The 14283-nt window shown below is 39.2% G+C and overlaps 1 protein-coding gene across 7 annotated transcripts in view; it reads left to right on the top strand.

The window, feature by feature from the left end:
- Positions 1 to 3568: 3568 nt before the first annotated feature.
- The window catches only part of lef1 (lymphoid enhancer-binding factor 1), a 43786-nt gene continuing 33071 nt past the window's right edge, over positions 3569 to 14283 (top strand). For 3 of the 7 annotated variants that reach the window (XM_041982463.1, XM_041982462.1, XM_041982460.1), the window contains exons 1-3: positions 3575 to 4647; positions 6388 to 6454; positions 7515 to 7642. In XM_041982463.1, coding sequence (XP_041838397.1) covers positions 4447 to 4647; positions 6388 to 6454; positions 7515 to 7642 — 396 coding nt within the window. In that variant the 5' untranslated portion in view covers positions 3575 to 4446. Of the gene's footprint in view, positions 4648 to 6387; positions 6455 to 7514; positions 7643 to 14283 lie in introns of all 7 variants that reach the window. The other 4 variants (XM_041982466.1, XM_041982465.1, XM_041982459.1 and 1 more) reach the window with 3 other exon arrangements.

Below are 14283 nucleotides of genomic sequence, written 5' to 3'. Positions count from 1 at the left end.
GCACAGCACAATAAGCAAATGGGAGATAATTAGGCTAATTTCTGTTTGAAGTATTATGCATTGCAATTAAAATAGAAAAGATAAAAGATGAGACAATAATAGATCTAAAGAGGACCTTGACTGAATGTTGTTTAACAAAGAGCATTTTGTTTGACACAATTCACTCTGTATGATAATCTCCCATCCTCTTTCAAACTCATAAGAAGAGAAAAAGCATCTTATAAAACAAAATATGCATTATTATGTTCGTAAACACTTGTACTGTCCATTAATATACTTATTTAATCCTTGAGATCAGTTAGTGGTCTTAAAGGAGGGAGATAAAGCATCAAAATCCACTGGTGATGAATTATGCTGTGTATATAGATATATTTCTTCTTTTATATAACATGCAAAATGGAGTATCTAAAGTGAGAGACAACTGAATTCAGGTCACTGCACAGCAGGAAATTTTCCTTTTCATGTGAGATCCAGAGGGGTCACTCTTATGAACTCATTAGGAGAGAAATGCTAATGTAGCTCTGATTTTTTTTTTTTTCCTCCTCCCTTTTTCTCTCTTTTCTCCCTACTTCAACTTTCCTGGTTATTCTAACAATCAGAGCTGCGATGCACAGGGCCTTGCTGGAGAATAAAATGTAGTTTGATGTCAAGTGAAAGTGTGTTAGGCGGTTCTGACAGCAGCTTTATTAGAGAGGCTGTCGTTTGCTGCCTTGTCATCAAGTCACTAAACTAGAACTATTACATTGCGAACAAACATATTATCTTTATCTATGATGAATTTTTACTGACGGGCTTATTGTTCGGCTGTAAACAGAATTCATTCAATAAATGGAAAAGAAAATCTATAAAGGCTGGTGAAATGTGTATGTCAGAATAGGGTCCTACAGAATAAATGATCTCCTCTCTCAGGCCTTCTAATCAGAAAGATGGACTCTGTAGTGGTCTCTTATGCAGCAAAGGGCATCAAATTTGATTAATTTCTATCACTTTTGGCTTTTGCAGTTCCTGTCATAAAAGCAGAATATGACAACACATTAAGATGATGGAGAACACTGAAAATCCATGCAGGACAACAGTTTCAATTCACAAGTGTCTTTTTTAAAGGGTTCCTGACATTGTATGTTGCCCAAATGAATCAGCCTACGTAACATCTGTATCTATAGAGAAACATTAGAAAAAGTTAATGTTCTGTTTTACGTCTTCATGATCTCTTTCTCCTTGAATCTGTTATTCAGTCGATATCTTTTAGGGTTTTCTGGATTATTCAATTTATTTTTGTTGGAACTATGTTTCATTATTTTTTGTTCGTGTTCTTGTTTTGCACTGACACATAAAAATGGTATTCATGTTTTACAGTGACAGTCTCTATTTCTAAGAATTTTCTAAAGCTTATTCATTTGTTAATAGTATGTTAACATTTTTCTTAAGATCTTTAATTAACTTCTGTAGGTTACAGTAATTCTGGTTGGTATCCATGCAATCATATATTTGAATGCCAATAAATTTAAAAAGAAAAATTTAAGTCTGCCATTTGTATAATCCATGTCTTCAGATCTCTTCTCTTACCTCAGGGCCTGCAGGCCTGTAGCGTCTCTTTTTAGTATCTTATAGGCCTGTGTAGCACAAAATCTTCTGCCTTCAGATTTCCCACTCTCTTCCAGATTTATTATTAAAAAGCAACAACAAACAAACAAAAACAAATCCAAAGTGAATGCTTCATAACATCAGGAGAAAAAAAAATATGTAAAGGAAATGAGGTTGCTCCTGTTAGCGTGGTTTAAGGGTGGCGGTGAATGTAGGTAGTAGCATCATTTCAGACTGTGCCAGAAAAAAAGTGCCGGATAATTAAATTAAATACGTACTGTAATGAAGTAGAACCGACACTTTCTACAGGGTGGGAAGGAAAACAGCAAGAGTTTTTTTTTTACCTTTCATCGCAGTTTTTGGCTGGAAACACGAAATATAATGTTGAAAGGTTTTTAAATGAAAGGTTTGGTTGTTCTTGTCTGCCTGTGTGAAATCTATCTAATTAGCTCTCTCTCTTTCAGTGCTGTATTTATGCGCGTGTGTTTTTCTCGCGTGCGTGAGCATTTGTGACTCGTACGCCTATGTGTGAGTGGGCGCGTGGAGCAGCACGCGCTTTCCGCTATATTCTGGAATGCAGCCAGTCTCGGCGCTTTTGAATCCACACTCGGCTTCCAAAACCCAAAAGCCTTTGATCTTTTCTCTCTCTCTCCCTCTCTCTCTCTTTCTCTCTCTCTGTCTCTCTCTTTTTTTTTTTTTTCCTTGCAGTCTCCTTACCCGGAAGAGAACCCCTTTTCTCACCCTCTCTCACTCTCTCTCAGCTGGGATGAACGCACACGTGGAAATGTTGGCTCTGCTCCACACTCGGACCAAATTTAGTCATACAAAGGCAGGAGAGAGGGAGGAGGGTGGAAGTTGGAGGAAGGGAGGGAGGTGGCGGTGGTGAGGGGGAACCGGGTGAAGGGAGGGGGGAAGTTGGGGATGAAAGAGCCAGCCGCCGCAAGATCAAAGGGAGCCGCGACTCCGCCCCGCTAACCCCACCTCCGCGCTTTATAAAGATCTGCCTCCCTATTCCAACTTCGATTCTCACGCAATCTCTCAGTGCTCAGACAGACACAGAAAGCACGCCACTTCCACGCCTGTGTTTTCTTTCTCTTTGTCCTGCATTATAAAATATTCCTACAGAAAAGTTTTTTTTTTTTGGAACCCAAATGTAGTTGTGTCCTACTTTGGGCACATTTGATTTCTATTTTTAATCTTTAAAAAACAAAAAAAAAAAAAAAAAACGAAAATAAATTGGAGGACCAATAAATGTTAATTTTAATCATCTTTACAGCCTACTTTTTTAGGTTTGTGTGTTTAGCTGCAGTTAATACATAAAAATATAAGCTTGTATATAAGAATTTATTTAATACCATTCTATTATCATTTCGCCATTTTTAAAGGTATTTCGTTAAATCCAAAATTTATGGATGAATAATGCAAAGGCTATTATCAGTTTCGTGTATCCTTGGTAGTGATAATATATATATCAATTTGAGATAAAAAAAAAAGTCAACAAAAATAAGCAGTTCTTATGAAAAATGACTAATAATTAACACAAACAAATAATAAATCAGTAGGTTCCTTTTAATATGTAAGCTACGCTTTATCTCTAGTCAAACATATAGGTGTACACCTGATTTTTAATGTAATAATCTCTATTTTCATTCTTTTAAAGTGGCTTCACAGCTTCTAGTTATTACCATTTCTTGCATTTACATTGAATTCCACTTATTTAGTCTCACATAAACCAACGCACGTCCTAATTTTTCTTTATGTCTTTTATCATTTTTATTTCTCTTAATTGTTTTAAGCCATCTCACCGAATGTGTCAGCCTCACTGCTTCTCCTTCTTCCCTGCCTGTCTGCCCATTTGTTGTGAGCCGTGTACAGATCTCCCTCTCAGGAGGAGTGTCAATCGGTGCGGTGTCAATCAGAGCCCCGGCTTCCCTTTCATCTCTCCTTCCTCCCAGTGACTGAAGAGGGAGGAAAGGAGGGGAAGTAGAAGGAGGAGGGAGCACGGCTACATTACCAACACACACATACACACACTGGTTACATTACACTGTGGAAGCGCAGCAAGAGCAGTGGGAAGTCGGTCCTCAGCGTTTTCCACTCTATCTTCATTTTTTTGATTGTTTTATGACTTTTGCTTTTATCTCTCCTCATCCGACCGGCTTTGAGGATGTATTTTTAAGCATCACGGTGGCTTATTGTGTCGCTTGTTTAGTGTTAAAACTGCGTATTCCTTCAGTTATCCATCAGTTACCTTTTCACCCCCAGACGGTGTTTTGGTTTTATAAGCTTACTTTTTCTTCTTCCACTTTGAAGGACGCGTGTGTTCTTAACTGGACCACCGAGGAAATATTTTTCTGACTTTTATAAATGCACTTTTTCCACGTTGGGGCATTTTTATAGGACCACGGAATTTTGAGTTGACCTAAACAGACTGGTGATGAGATTTTAACTCGTGGTTCGTCTCCCTTTTTATTTTTTCCTCATGACAGTACGGCGTGCACCGGACTCTCATTTTGACCCCGTACATCTCCGTTTTTTGTGGTTCTGAGATTATTTTTTTATGTCTTTTCTTTTTTTTTAGTTGAAGAGTAACGCTGAAGAAGGACGCTGACAGCAGCCACTCTCCTCCTGTTGCTTCACTGTGAAAACAGACCGGCAGCGTGTTTGCACGCCGCTTCCTCACCGAGTGACTCACGGCCGAGGCTTCGGTGGCGAAGAAGGGCACGTTTTCCCCATTCGGTTTCGGTGGGGAGGGAGGGGGGGATTTCAAGTGGGAGTTAACCTTCCCGTAGTTTCGGACAGTGGTGGCGCGTGTGTTGTCTTCAGTTATAGCGGTGAAACGAACGCCCGAATCATTAAAAAATGCCACAGTTATCGGGCGGCGGTGGAGACCCAGAGCTCTGCGCCACAGATGAAATGATCCCGTTCAAAGACGAAGGAGACCCGCAGAAGGAGCAGATCTTCGCCGAGCTGAGCCACTCAGAAGAAGAGGGAGACTTAGCAGACATCAAGTCATCTCTGGTCAATGAGTCGGAGAGTAGCCCAAACAGCAACAACCACGAAGTGAGTAATTTGTGCACTGATGTGGTGATTGATGTGGGTGGGAACTCCACCTGCAGCAGTCTACAAAGTTTTATCTTTCACTCTAATAATCGCCTGGTTTGGGTTCTAACTGTTTTAATTTTTTTAAGCAATCTGGGTTGATTTAGTTTTAAAACGAGATAACCTGGTGCACTGAAAAGCAAACAGGCCCTAAACGTTGTCTTATCTTTAAGGACTTTTGCTTGGTGTCATTATGCATGCTTGGACGTTTTTGTGGATTAAATCATCTTTAAGCTGAGGCGATATGCTTTAAAACCACATTTGCCTCTATGTGTGACAGTACATTAAGACCAGAAACTTTAAACATGCTTTTAAATGGACCAAATCCAATTATTACAAGCTTTAATGTCCTATTGACAATATTTTGCTTTTAAAGATTACTTGTATTCAACGTGAAATTTCCATTAAAACCCCCCCAAAAGTCAGGTATTTTTAGAAGTCAGTACTGGGGCCTTGTGAACAGCCTACAAGGATGATGGTACGCAATAACTGTCTGCAGCTGTAAGCTCAGCAGATGAATTCATTTAGCATATGTGGTTTGAAACCAGCAGGCAAACAATATTATTAATGTACTTTTAAAGGTAGTATCTAATTATTTTGTTGCCACGTTGCTGATTCTTTACATTATATCCATAAAGTGACATCCTAATTATGGCTCAATATGTTTGCATATTTTGTCACTGAGAAATCACAGCATTTTGGTTTCCTGATTTAAAAAAAAAAAAAAAAAAAAAAAGATAGGAGCATCATGAGAAAAATCTTTAAATGCGTTAATCTCCAAAAATGCATGTAGATCTTATAAAATCTAAGTTGCAGCATCATGATTTATTTCTGTTTTAGCTCTTTTTTTAACATTCAAGCTTTTTATTCTGTTTAAAACAATTAGTTTTTTTTCTGTACACACAAGGTGGTAGATGATTTAAAAAAAAAATCTAGCTGGAAACAGTGTTGTGATTTTTTTTTCTTTATCTGCATCTTTTCACCCACACTGGAACATCAGGTTGCAGCTTCCACTCACACAAGTTAGTTGGCTGTTTTGTCATTGACTTCATTGTTAAATGAAAATTTGTACACATGCATCACTGAATGACCTGCAGAAGTATCACACGGAGGTTTAATGTTAATTAGGAATCCAGCGAAGTTTCTTCACTCAGCTTGAAGCCATCCTGAGGGGTTTGCACTCAAAAAAAAAAAAAAAAAAAAAAAGAGGGGGGTGGTCGTCCTCCTAATTATGATTTCAGAAATGGAAATAGATAGATGCTCCAAGTTCAGAGCAAAAGCTGTCTGCATCATTTTCTCTTTTTATTGGATGATTTAGCTTCTGTTTGCACACAAATCTTGCATTTATAACACAAATATATTCTGTTTATCTGAATGTGGAAGGAGTCTTAAACTTAAGAGATGAAAATGAGAGTGGACCTATGGAACTGAAAACAAGTTAATTTGTAAGCTCCTTGAGGACATGAAGCTTAATTAAGTGGTTCTTCTAAAGCTTTGATGCAGGCTGCCCCATCTCCTCTCTACAGTTAGTGGCGTGTGTGTGCACAAGTCTGTTCGGCTTTGGTGTCAAGCAAAGGGACGGCGGTCATCCAGCAGTGTTTGTGGGTGTCTGACCGTATCAGTATATCTCTGTATTTAACTGCGTTTATGGGCTTTCGTATCTGATGCTCTTTAATCCTATGCTTTTTTTTTATTTTACAGGCAGCTAGACAGTCCCAAATACCACAAGATTCATATCATGAAAAACACAGAGACCATACAGAAGATGGTAAGTGACACAACCTTAAGCCAGAGCTTACACCATTATGTTTTTAAAAGAACAGATTTTTAGAATAGATGAGTGGGACAGAAGGATAAAGAGCCACTTCATTTTACCCAAACATAAATGATGATCTTGGACATTTTTTCCCCTTAAGAGAGCTCCTGATTATACTGATCCAAGTCTAGTCAGGACTTGCTATGCTTTCATAAACACAGCTACCTGTTACTCACTTCACAGATGAGGGTGCCTGCAGAAATGGAAAACAAAGAATTCAAGGATAAATGTGCCCCTATTTCGCATGTATTCAACTGAATGATTGTTATGGCGTAGTCCTTTAGTCCTTCCAATCACATTTATATCTGGCTGTTTCTAATAAATGTCCTTCCATACATCCGCTCTTCAGTTGTGCTGTCACATGCAACATGTTGCTACCCCTTGAGACTCATTGCTCCCTGGCTATTGTAGTCTGACCCCGCTGCTGCAGGTCATTATTACGGCTTGTGAAGAGGAGTGTGTCTCCTCTTTGTTCCCCTTTCACTCCTCAATAAGTCCCCCTCAAACCAAACACTGGCTTTCTTCACAACAAGATTCATGTTGCCATCGGGCTATATACCAGAAACCCTTTCAACAACCCCCCTCCCCCACCTACTGCACAGCTGAGTGGCGAGTGGCGCGGTATTGAGGCCTCTTGTATAAAGCTCCCCGTCTCAGGTCAAAGGCATTGAGGAGCAGTTGGGGTGTCTCCTATTTTGACACAGTCTGTATGTTCTTCTAATTGGTGCTAATTGGCACAGAGGGGCTCCATTGTTCCTCTGTATAATACAACCCTCCTCCGAAAGACAGGAAGAAAGGGCACAAACAAAAGGCCGAGGCAAAACGGGGCACAGGTTAAAGCGATAGCCTTGGTAATAATATCGCTGTCTAACTTTCACATCAGCTTTTTTGTTTCTTGCTTTGTTCGGCAAAACACAGTTGAAGTTTATAATTATTTAAAGTTATGCTCATGTTTAAATCTTTAATTGCATAGCAACAGTTTTAATGTCTTTTTTTTTTTTTTTTAAATCAGGAAAACATCCAGACATGTACAGTAAAGGCCACCCGTATACGGGGTACCCAGGTTACATCATGATGAGCAACATGAACACTGACTCATACATGAACAATGGCTCCCTCTCGCCGCCCATGGCCAGAACGGTGAGTAGCGAATCTTATTTTATTTATTTATTTATTGTTTTAAGATTCAGTGTATTGACAAAGCTAAAATTATATAAACTGATATCCTGATAAAGGATATCGAATTTATGTCTGTTGGTAGTTGAATATGAAATCATGGAAAATTATTCTAGAGGTGGTGTAAAAGAAAAGTGATGCAGAAAGTAGCTGTTTGTTTTTCACTTAAAGTATATAGCAAATTTACACATGAAGGATAACTTTGATCCATCAAAATCAAAATAAACCATTGTAACGTTATTATTTCTTTATTTTAATGTCACACACACATATATATATATATTTTTGTTTGTTTTGTTTTTTTGTGTAAATCTGTAAATTAAGCCAAATTTTCTGCTAATAAAATACAAGAGAGAAAGGCAACTTGTTGATCTGCACACCCACATATTCTGAAAGCATCATTGCCGGGTCGGCTGTGAGATAGAATTAAATATTTAAAAAATATTTTGTCTATGTAAATAAATATTACTATTAAAGATTTTCATACATACAGATAAAGTTAAAACTAAAATATTCTTTTTATAATCTCTTTCAGTCAAACTGCCACTGTTTTATAGAGAAAATAAATAAAAACCTGTTGTAATTTGTTATTTTGATGTTTTTTGGGGTTTTTTTTCGTCAAATTTCACATAATGATACCAAGTGTGATGTTTATTGAGTTTCTGTGATGAAACTCTGACTATTTATAGTGATTGCTAATTGAATTCTCCCTCTGGGCGTTGAAAATGTGGATAAATGAGTTTTTTTTTTTTTCCCAAAAACTAACTTGATTAATGAAATTGAATTCTTTATTTGTAGCTTTGTTTTTTTTTTTTTTTTTTTTTTTTTTAATGCTGATATAATAATAATAATAATAATAATACATTTTATTTTAAAAAAGCGCCTTATCAAAGCACCCAAGGACACTGTACAAACATAAGACACTAAAAGTAAGCAAAACATTAAAAGCACAAAACAGAATAAGTGATAGGGGAAGGAAACACTGTGGAAAGATGTATATGGACTTAGGGGGGATAAGACTGTCTGAACAGATGAGTTTTGAGTCTGGATTTGAAGAGAAGGAAGGAGTCCACTGTACGGAGATCAGGAGGGAGGGAATTCCAGAGATGAGGAGCCGAGCGACTAAACGCCCTGCTCCCCATTGTTGCCAGACGTGCCGGGGGAACGGAAAGCTGATGGGTATGGGAGGAACGCAGTGTGCGGGAAGGGGTGTGTGGATGAAGGAGATCAGAGATGTAAGATGGAGCCATGTTATAAAGTATGGATAAATGTCATAATAATTCCTGAGGTCTGTGGTCAAAATGCATGTACAGAAAGCCCCCTACCACACCTAATGACTGCAATATGCTTAAATATTTCCCATAAAAAATCATTTAAAATGGAGAGTTGGAATAAAAAAGCTCCTTTCCGGTGTTTAATGTTAAATATTTGTGTTACTGTTATGTAGTATTTACACTGCTACCACCATTGCTTACACCTGTCCTTTTGACAACACTATATAACTCCCCCACTTTCCACAAGATTAACATAAGATATACAGTTTTCCCACCCTGTTAAAATCTAAAGTGATGCCTGTCTGCATGACCCACGTAAACCCTCTAATTAGCTCAGCATGACCGAGGAGGCCTGAAGGCAGCATCACATCTCTGCGGCTACCCTGTAGAAGAGTTTCCAGTGCCGTTCAGGGAAGGTGTGTGTTTCAGACATCGTCCCTGTAACGGTATTAATTTCAGGCCAGCTGCAGGCCTCTCGCTGGCGGCTTCCTGTGTCTGTCCCATTTGCAAATTTCTCCTCTCAAGGCAGACATAAAATGCAGAGCACACCAGCAGCTGTCCACTCTAATCCTGTTTTGTCCATGTCTCTGTATCACACTTGAGAAGACAAACAGGTTCAGTCTCTCCATGGTTTGGTGTCTCCACACAGGAATCGCTGCCACATGATGCGGAAGAACCCAGCAGCCTTGCTTTTTGCCTTTTCTTTTGCAGTAGATGTGAGTTGGTTTCAGCAGGGTAAACTTGTGGAGTGTGAGTTCTGTGTTATCGTAAGATGTAGTTTTGGGCGGTGGATGTGATTGTCAGGGGTAGATGACACATGCTGCGTGTAAAGGCTCTTTCTTCAAACGCAACTCTATCATGAAATGATGTTAAAATTGCAAAGCTTCTCCTCTGCCAAACTTGCAGAAGTGAAAGTATGTGGATCGTGGAGAAACGAGATCCAGATTACCTCATGCTTTGCCCTGTTTTGTTTACAAATAGAATGACTTCTGAAATGTGGGATATGATGCTTTCCAATTTGTCTGTTTATGGCTTGTTTTCTGGTTAATGTTAGCAGTTATTTCACGGTGCTGGAAAACTCAAAGGTCTATATGGAGACCAGCTGACAGTTTGAGAGGAAATTACCCCTCAGTGCAGATGTATTAGGCCAGGCAGTTAGGCGGCACACTTGCTGCCAAAACTTCTAAAGCCCTGCTTTCATTTCATTTACTGTGGTTGCTTTTTTTTTTTTTTTCCCCCCTTCAGTTCCCCCTCACCCTGTCTTCAATAAAACGGTAGTCATTTTATATACGTTTCTCTCACTTATCCAATAACAAGAGCCAAGGCTTGGTTGAAGGATCACGGAACATGAGTCCTCTTGCTTTCTCACTGATGTCAGCTCGCTGCCTCTGCTGCTGGCCACCGCAGCCACAGTATCTGCAGGCCTGGGATCGGTTTTCACCGAGATCAAAGGCACATTCTCTCTTTCATTCTCTTCCATCCCCAGCCCCATCACTGCCCCCAATCCCAGCAGTTTTGATTGATTTCCATTGACCATGACATTCCTGCACATGCCGTCCACTCATGATGGAGCTGTTGGGAGTTGCTGATTGTCAGCACATTTTAGGACTTCTAGCTTAATAAGATGACTCTGCTACAAGAGCTCAGAGTTTAGTGTAAAGGTGCCTGAGAAGCCAGCTGCTTTATAGATGTTGATTTAAAAAAAAAAAACATACAAAAAAAGTTTTGTCCCCTGAGAGAGTCAGTTGTGTGTTTATGAATGCGCTGTGTTTTAAACATGTGGCAGTTATTCTTGGCAAAATTGTAATGATGTTGGAGTTCATCGTCATGTGATATGAAGTCTTCTGTGAAAGAGCAAAAGGGCAATGTGTTTACTGTAAGTGATGGTTAAAACCTGGAACTTGGCACACAGAAAAACAGGTTGTTTTGAGAAATTGGATGTGGGAAATCAGCTTTCTTAGTCACAACATTTGGCTTATGTTTGGCTGTGAGGATTACCTATACATATTTATTTCTGCCCTGTCACCAACAAATACAGGTTTTGCTTGTATGAATCTCTGTTTTGAAGATGTAGACATCTTAAAAATACCCTTGGGGAATATATGATTTTTACATTTGTATTGGATTACTCCAATTTTTGTTGATTTGGCTGTTAAAATTCTAAGTGACTTGAAAATACCAGCTATGATCTTGTTTCTCATAAGAGAGAATCTCTTTTATTCTTCTTTTTTTTTGTAATATGTTGTATGTTTTTCTGATAACAGCATCAAGCATTTCCAGATGCATCTGATAACGTTGGACTGCTGACCTTTTGGTGTGCAAACTGAAAAAGCTTACAAAAACTAGTAAAAGCCACCCTAAGAATGAACACTATTTAAAATATTGATTTAAAATAATTCTAATGTCCCTAAATGTGTGGAAGGTTAAATCAACTCTTTGTCATCACTCCACATTTGATGTGTGGAAGAGGAGCATTTTGCTGCTTTGACTTGTTTTATGTCATCACTACATTGCCGCTTCTTTAGTCTCTCAAAGACCAGGCCTGGATTTGGAAGTGATGGCTTCTAAAAAAAAAAAAAAAAAAAAAAAAAAAAAAAAGATTACCACACATGTGAGGGTCAGCACATATTTTTAAATGACCCAAAATCCATTCTCAGAGCATGCTGCTGTGGTCACACAAAACACCTCCACATGAGTTGAAACCAGATAAAAACTCCTGTTTTGCATGCTCCACTATAGGTTTAAAACAAGTCCCCAGAAGCACAGAGACCATGACATCCTACCATATCCTTTTAGTAAACTCCTAAATGCATGGCTGACAAGATAAGAAACACTACTGCAAGTTCTTACTTCAGATGATATGTTGACAGTGCAGAGATGCAGCACAAGGGTTTCACCTGACTGCAAGGAGTGATCTCCTGCTGTGTAAGAACAGTCTTGTGAGTCTTGGGCAACATCTTAAAAAAGAAAAAGACAATCTCATAGGATCGATGATTTTCTTTTTGCTGGGGTTGGTGGTAGGGAGTGGTTTAGAGAGCTGTCTCTTGGTTGCATTGCACTTTTTTTCTTTTCCCCCTTTGAACCCTCAATTGCAGATCCTCATGGTGAGAAAGAGTGGGTGCAGTTCTGCGCTTTCCTTTGATGTAGTGAGAACGTGACGGATCTGCTAGCCACTGTCTCGCAGCGTGGAATCACTAACCCAGGCTTACCTAACGGGATTTGGTTGGACCGCTCTGGTGTCTCTCAGTGCCATGTGTGTCCTGAGCCCATGCCCCCAGTGCTACCGTGGAAGATCCCTGTTAAAGAGAACAGTGTATCAACCAGCAGCCTCTCCATGCCCAAACATAATGCTCTAGATGGTAGCTTTTGGCCCCTTTCAGTAGTTTTTTTTTTTTTTTTAAAGTTTCACTACAGGTTGAACATTCTGTGGGATGTTTATCAGAGCTGAATGTTTCATTTTGGCTTTAAGCAGCAATACTTCCTCTGATCGTCAGCTCATCTTATTTTTTAAGCTTTAGCACAACGCTTCAAAATAAATTTAGAAAATATAACCACTGTCAGACAAAAGCTTAATTGGTCCATTTTTATGCCATCTTCAGTAACTCAAACTTTTCAGCATGCATATCAGAGTTGTACTCGGATCAGTGTCATCTGTTGTGCAGATCTCACACAATGAAATATGTGTGTGCACAGTAAAGACTCGACCAGGGACCCCACACAGTAGAAACACTTGGTGTCTCAGGCTTTTTGTAGTGCTGGTGTATCATGGACTTTTAGAAACAGCGGCATTAATCCCAAGGTTTCTTCTCGTTCTCCATTGTATGGCAATGCTGGTTAACACATTTACTCCATATGCGCAGTGCTAATGATACCATGTGGTTGCAATCACCTTATCAGTGTTTTCATCTTGTTAAATGGAGCTTGGCGGAGTGATTGTCTTCCCTTTAGTTCTCATCTTAAACAACAGCACATATCTCTCTGTGCTAGTGGACAATCACGACTGCACTCTGGGCGATTTATTTTTCTTGGCGATGGTAAGGCATGCGTGCTGATTTGTAAGAATGTAAAAAGGTAGTTGTATTTCAGTTTGTTTAAATTCTTTGTTAATACCATTCATTTTTCATAGTTGTTTCTACTACAGGAAATGTTACCACATGAAAACAGAACATGCAGTCAAAATAAGAAATTTTTGCCCTTTTTTTCGTTTAGTTTTTCCATATTTGCCATGAAATGAATGATGACAAACGTCAAGCACTCACAGCTCTCAAAATGTGAGCTTTTACATGTCTGAAGAAAAGAAATTGCTCGTGAGCATCACATGCAGAGATGCACATGACACTCCCTGTTGATGTTTATTTTAGCCACGTGTGACTGCTCAGTGCAGAACCCTCATAGATGATGATACTTTTTTTCATTCTCAATCCTCCCACTGAATTGGATTGAAGCTTAACCAATCAAGCAGTGCAGCCTGGAGCCAGCCAGCCAGACTGCCATGGACAGGGCCTCAGCACCTGCTCAGAGAGCTTCACTCTTCACCAGCAGTCTGCTGCTGATCTCCAGGGGTCAGTGGAGGGCCTTGCCAAGGCTGTCCCCCAATGCCCAGTTTTCTTTGAATTTCATGGGTGTGGACTTCCCGTAAGGGTGGATGAGAAATGGAGACTCTAAGGCGATGTGTGCAGTTTTCTTCTTTTTTTCTTTCTTTTTTTTTTTTTTTTTTTTAGTCAAATTTGTTGTGCAACTCTTGGTGATGATAAGACAACACAAAGTTGAAAGGGATAGTTGAGTTCAGGAACTGAGCTTCAGGCTTGTACAAAATATGCTCAAAATTAGATCTTTTTCAGTCAGTCTTGTAAACTTGTTCTACAGTTGTTGCTTTTTATCTAAAAATACAATTTCTATGGCCCTGCCTCAAAAGTTTAGTCTTTAAGCCAAGATTGAAGCTTGGCAGTAGTCCCTGAAGGCTGATCACAGTACCTCTCTGTTCTCTGATGCAGTCATAAAATGAGTAAAAACATGAATAGCTTTTTTTGACTTCATCCTGACAGCTTGTAGGTCTATAAAGAGGCGAGCGGCACTCCAACTAGTAAACTGCAGCAAGGGGGAACAATGGGATCATAGGGGTGAAACATGGCTACAAATCCTGCCGACTGTGTCCGGACTTCAGAGAAGCTCAAACAGCCTTCACTTTGTCCAGCTAAGAAATAGAACTATGATCAATAGCTGCTCTGTTGTATGAATCTGGTCAGTCTCGGGTGTGTTCTTGCCCTCCCTCCACCCCCTTTCTTTTTTTTTTTTTTTTTTTTTGCTGTTTCATATTTTTCAGAAGCTCAT

This window comes from Melanotaenia boesemani, chromosome 4 (genome assembly GCF_017639745.1).
Source record: "Melanotaenia boesemani isolate fMelBoe1 chromosome 4, fMelBoe1.pri, whole genome shotgun sequence".
Taxonomy (NCBI): Eukaryota; Metazoa; Chordata; class Actinopteri; order Atheriniformes; family Melanotaeniidae; genus Melanotaenia; species Melanotaenia boesemani.
This window is presented reverse-complemented; position numbering and strand designations above follow the sequence as displayed.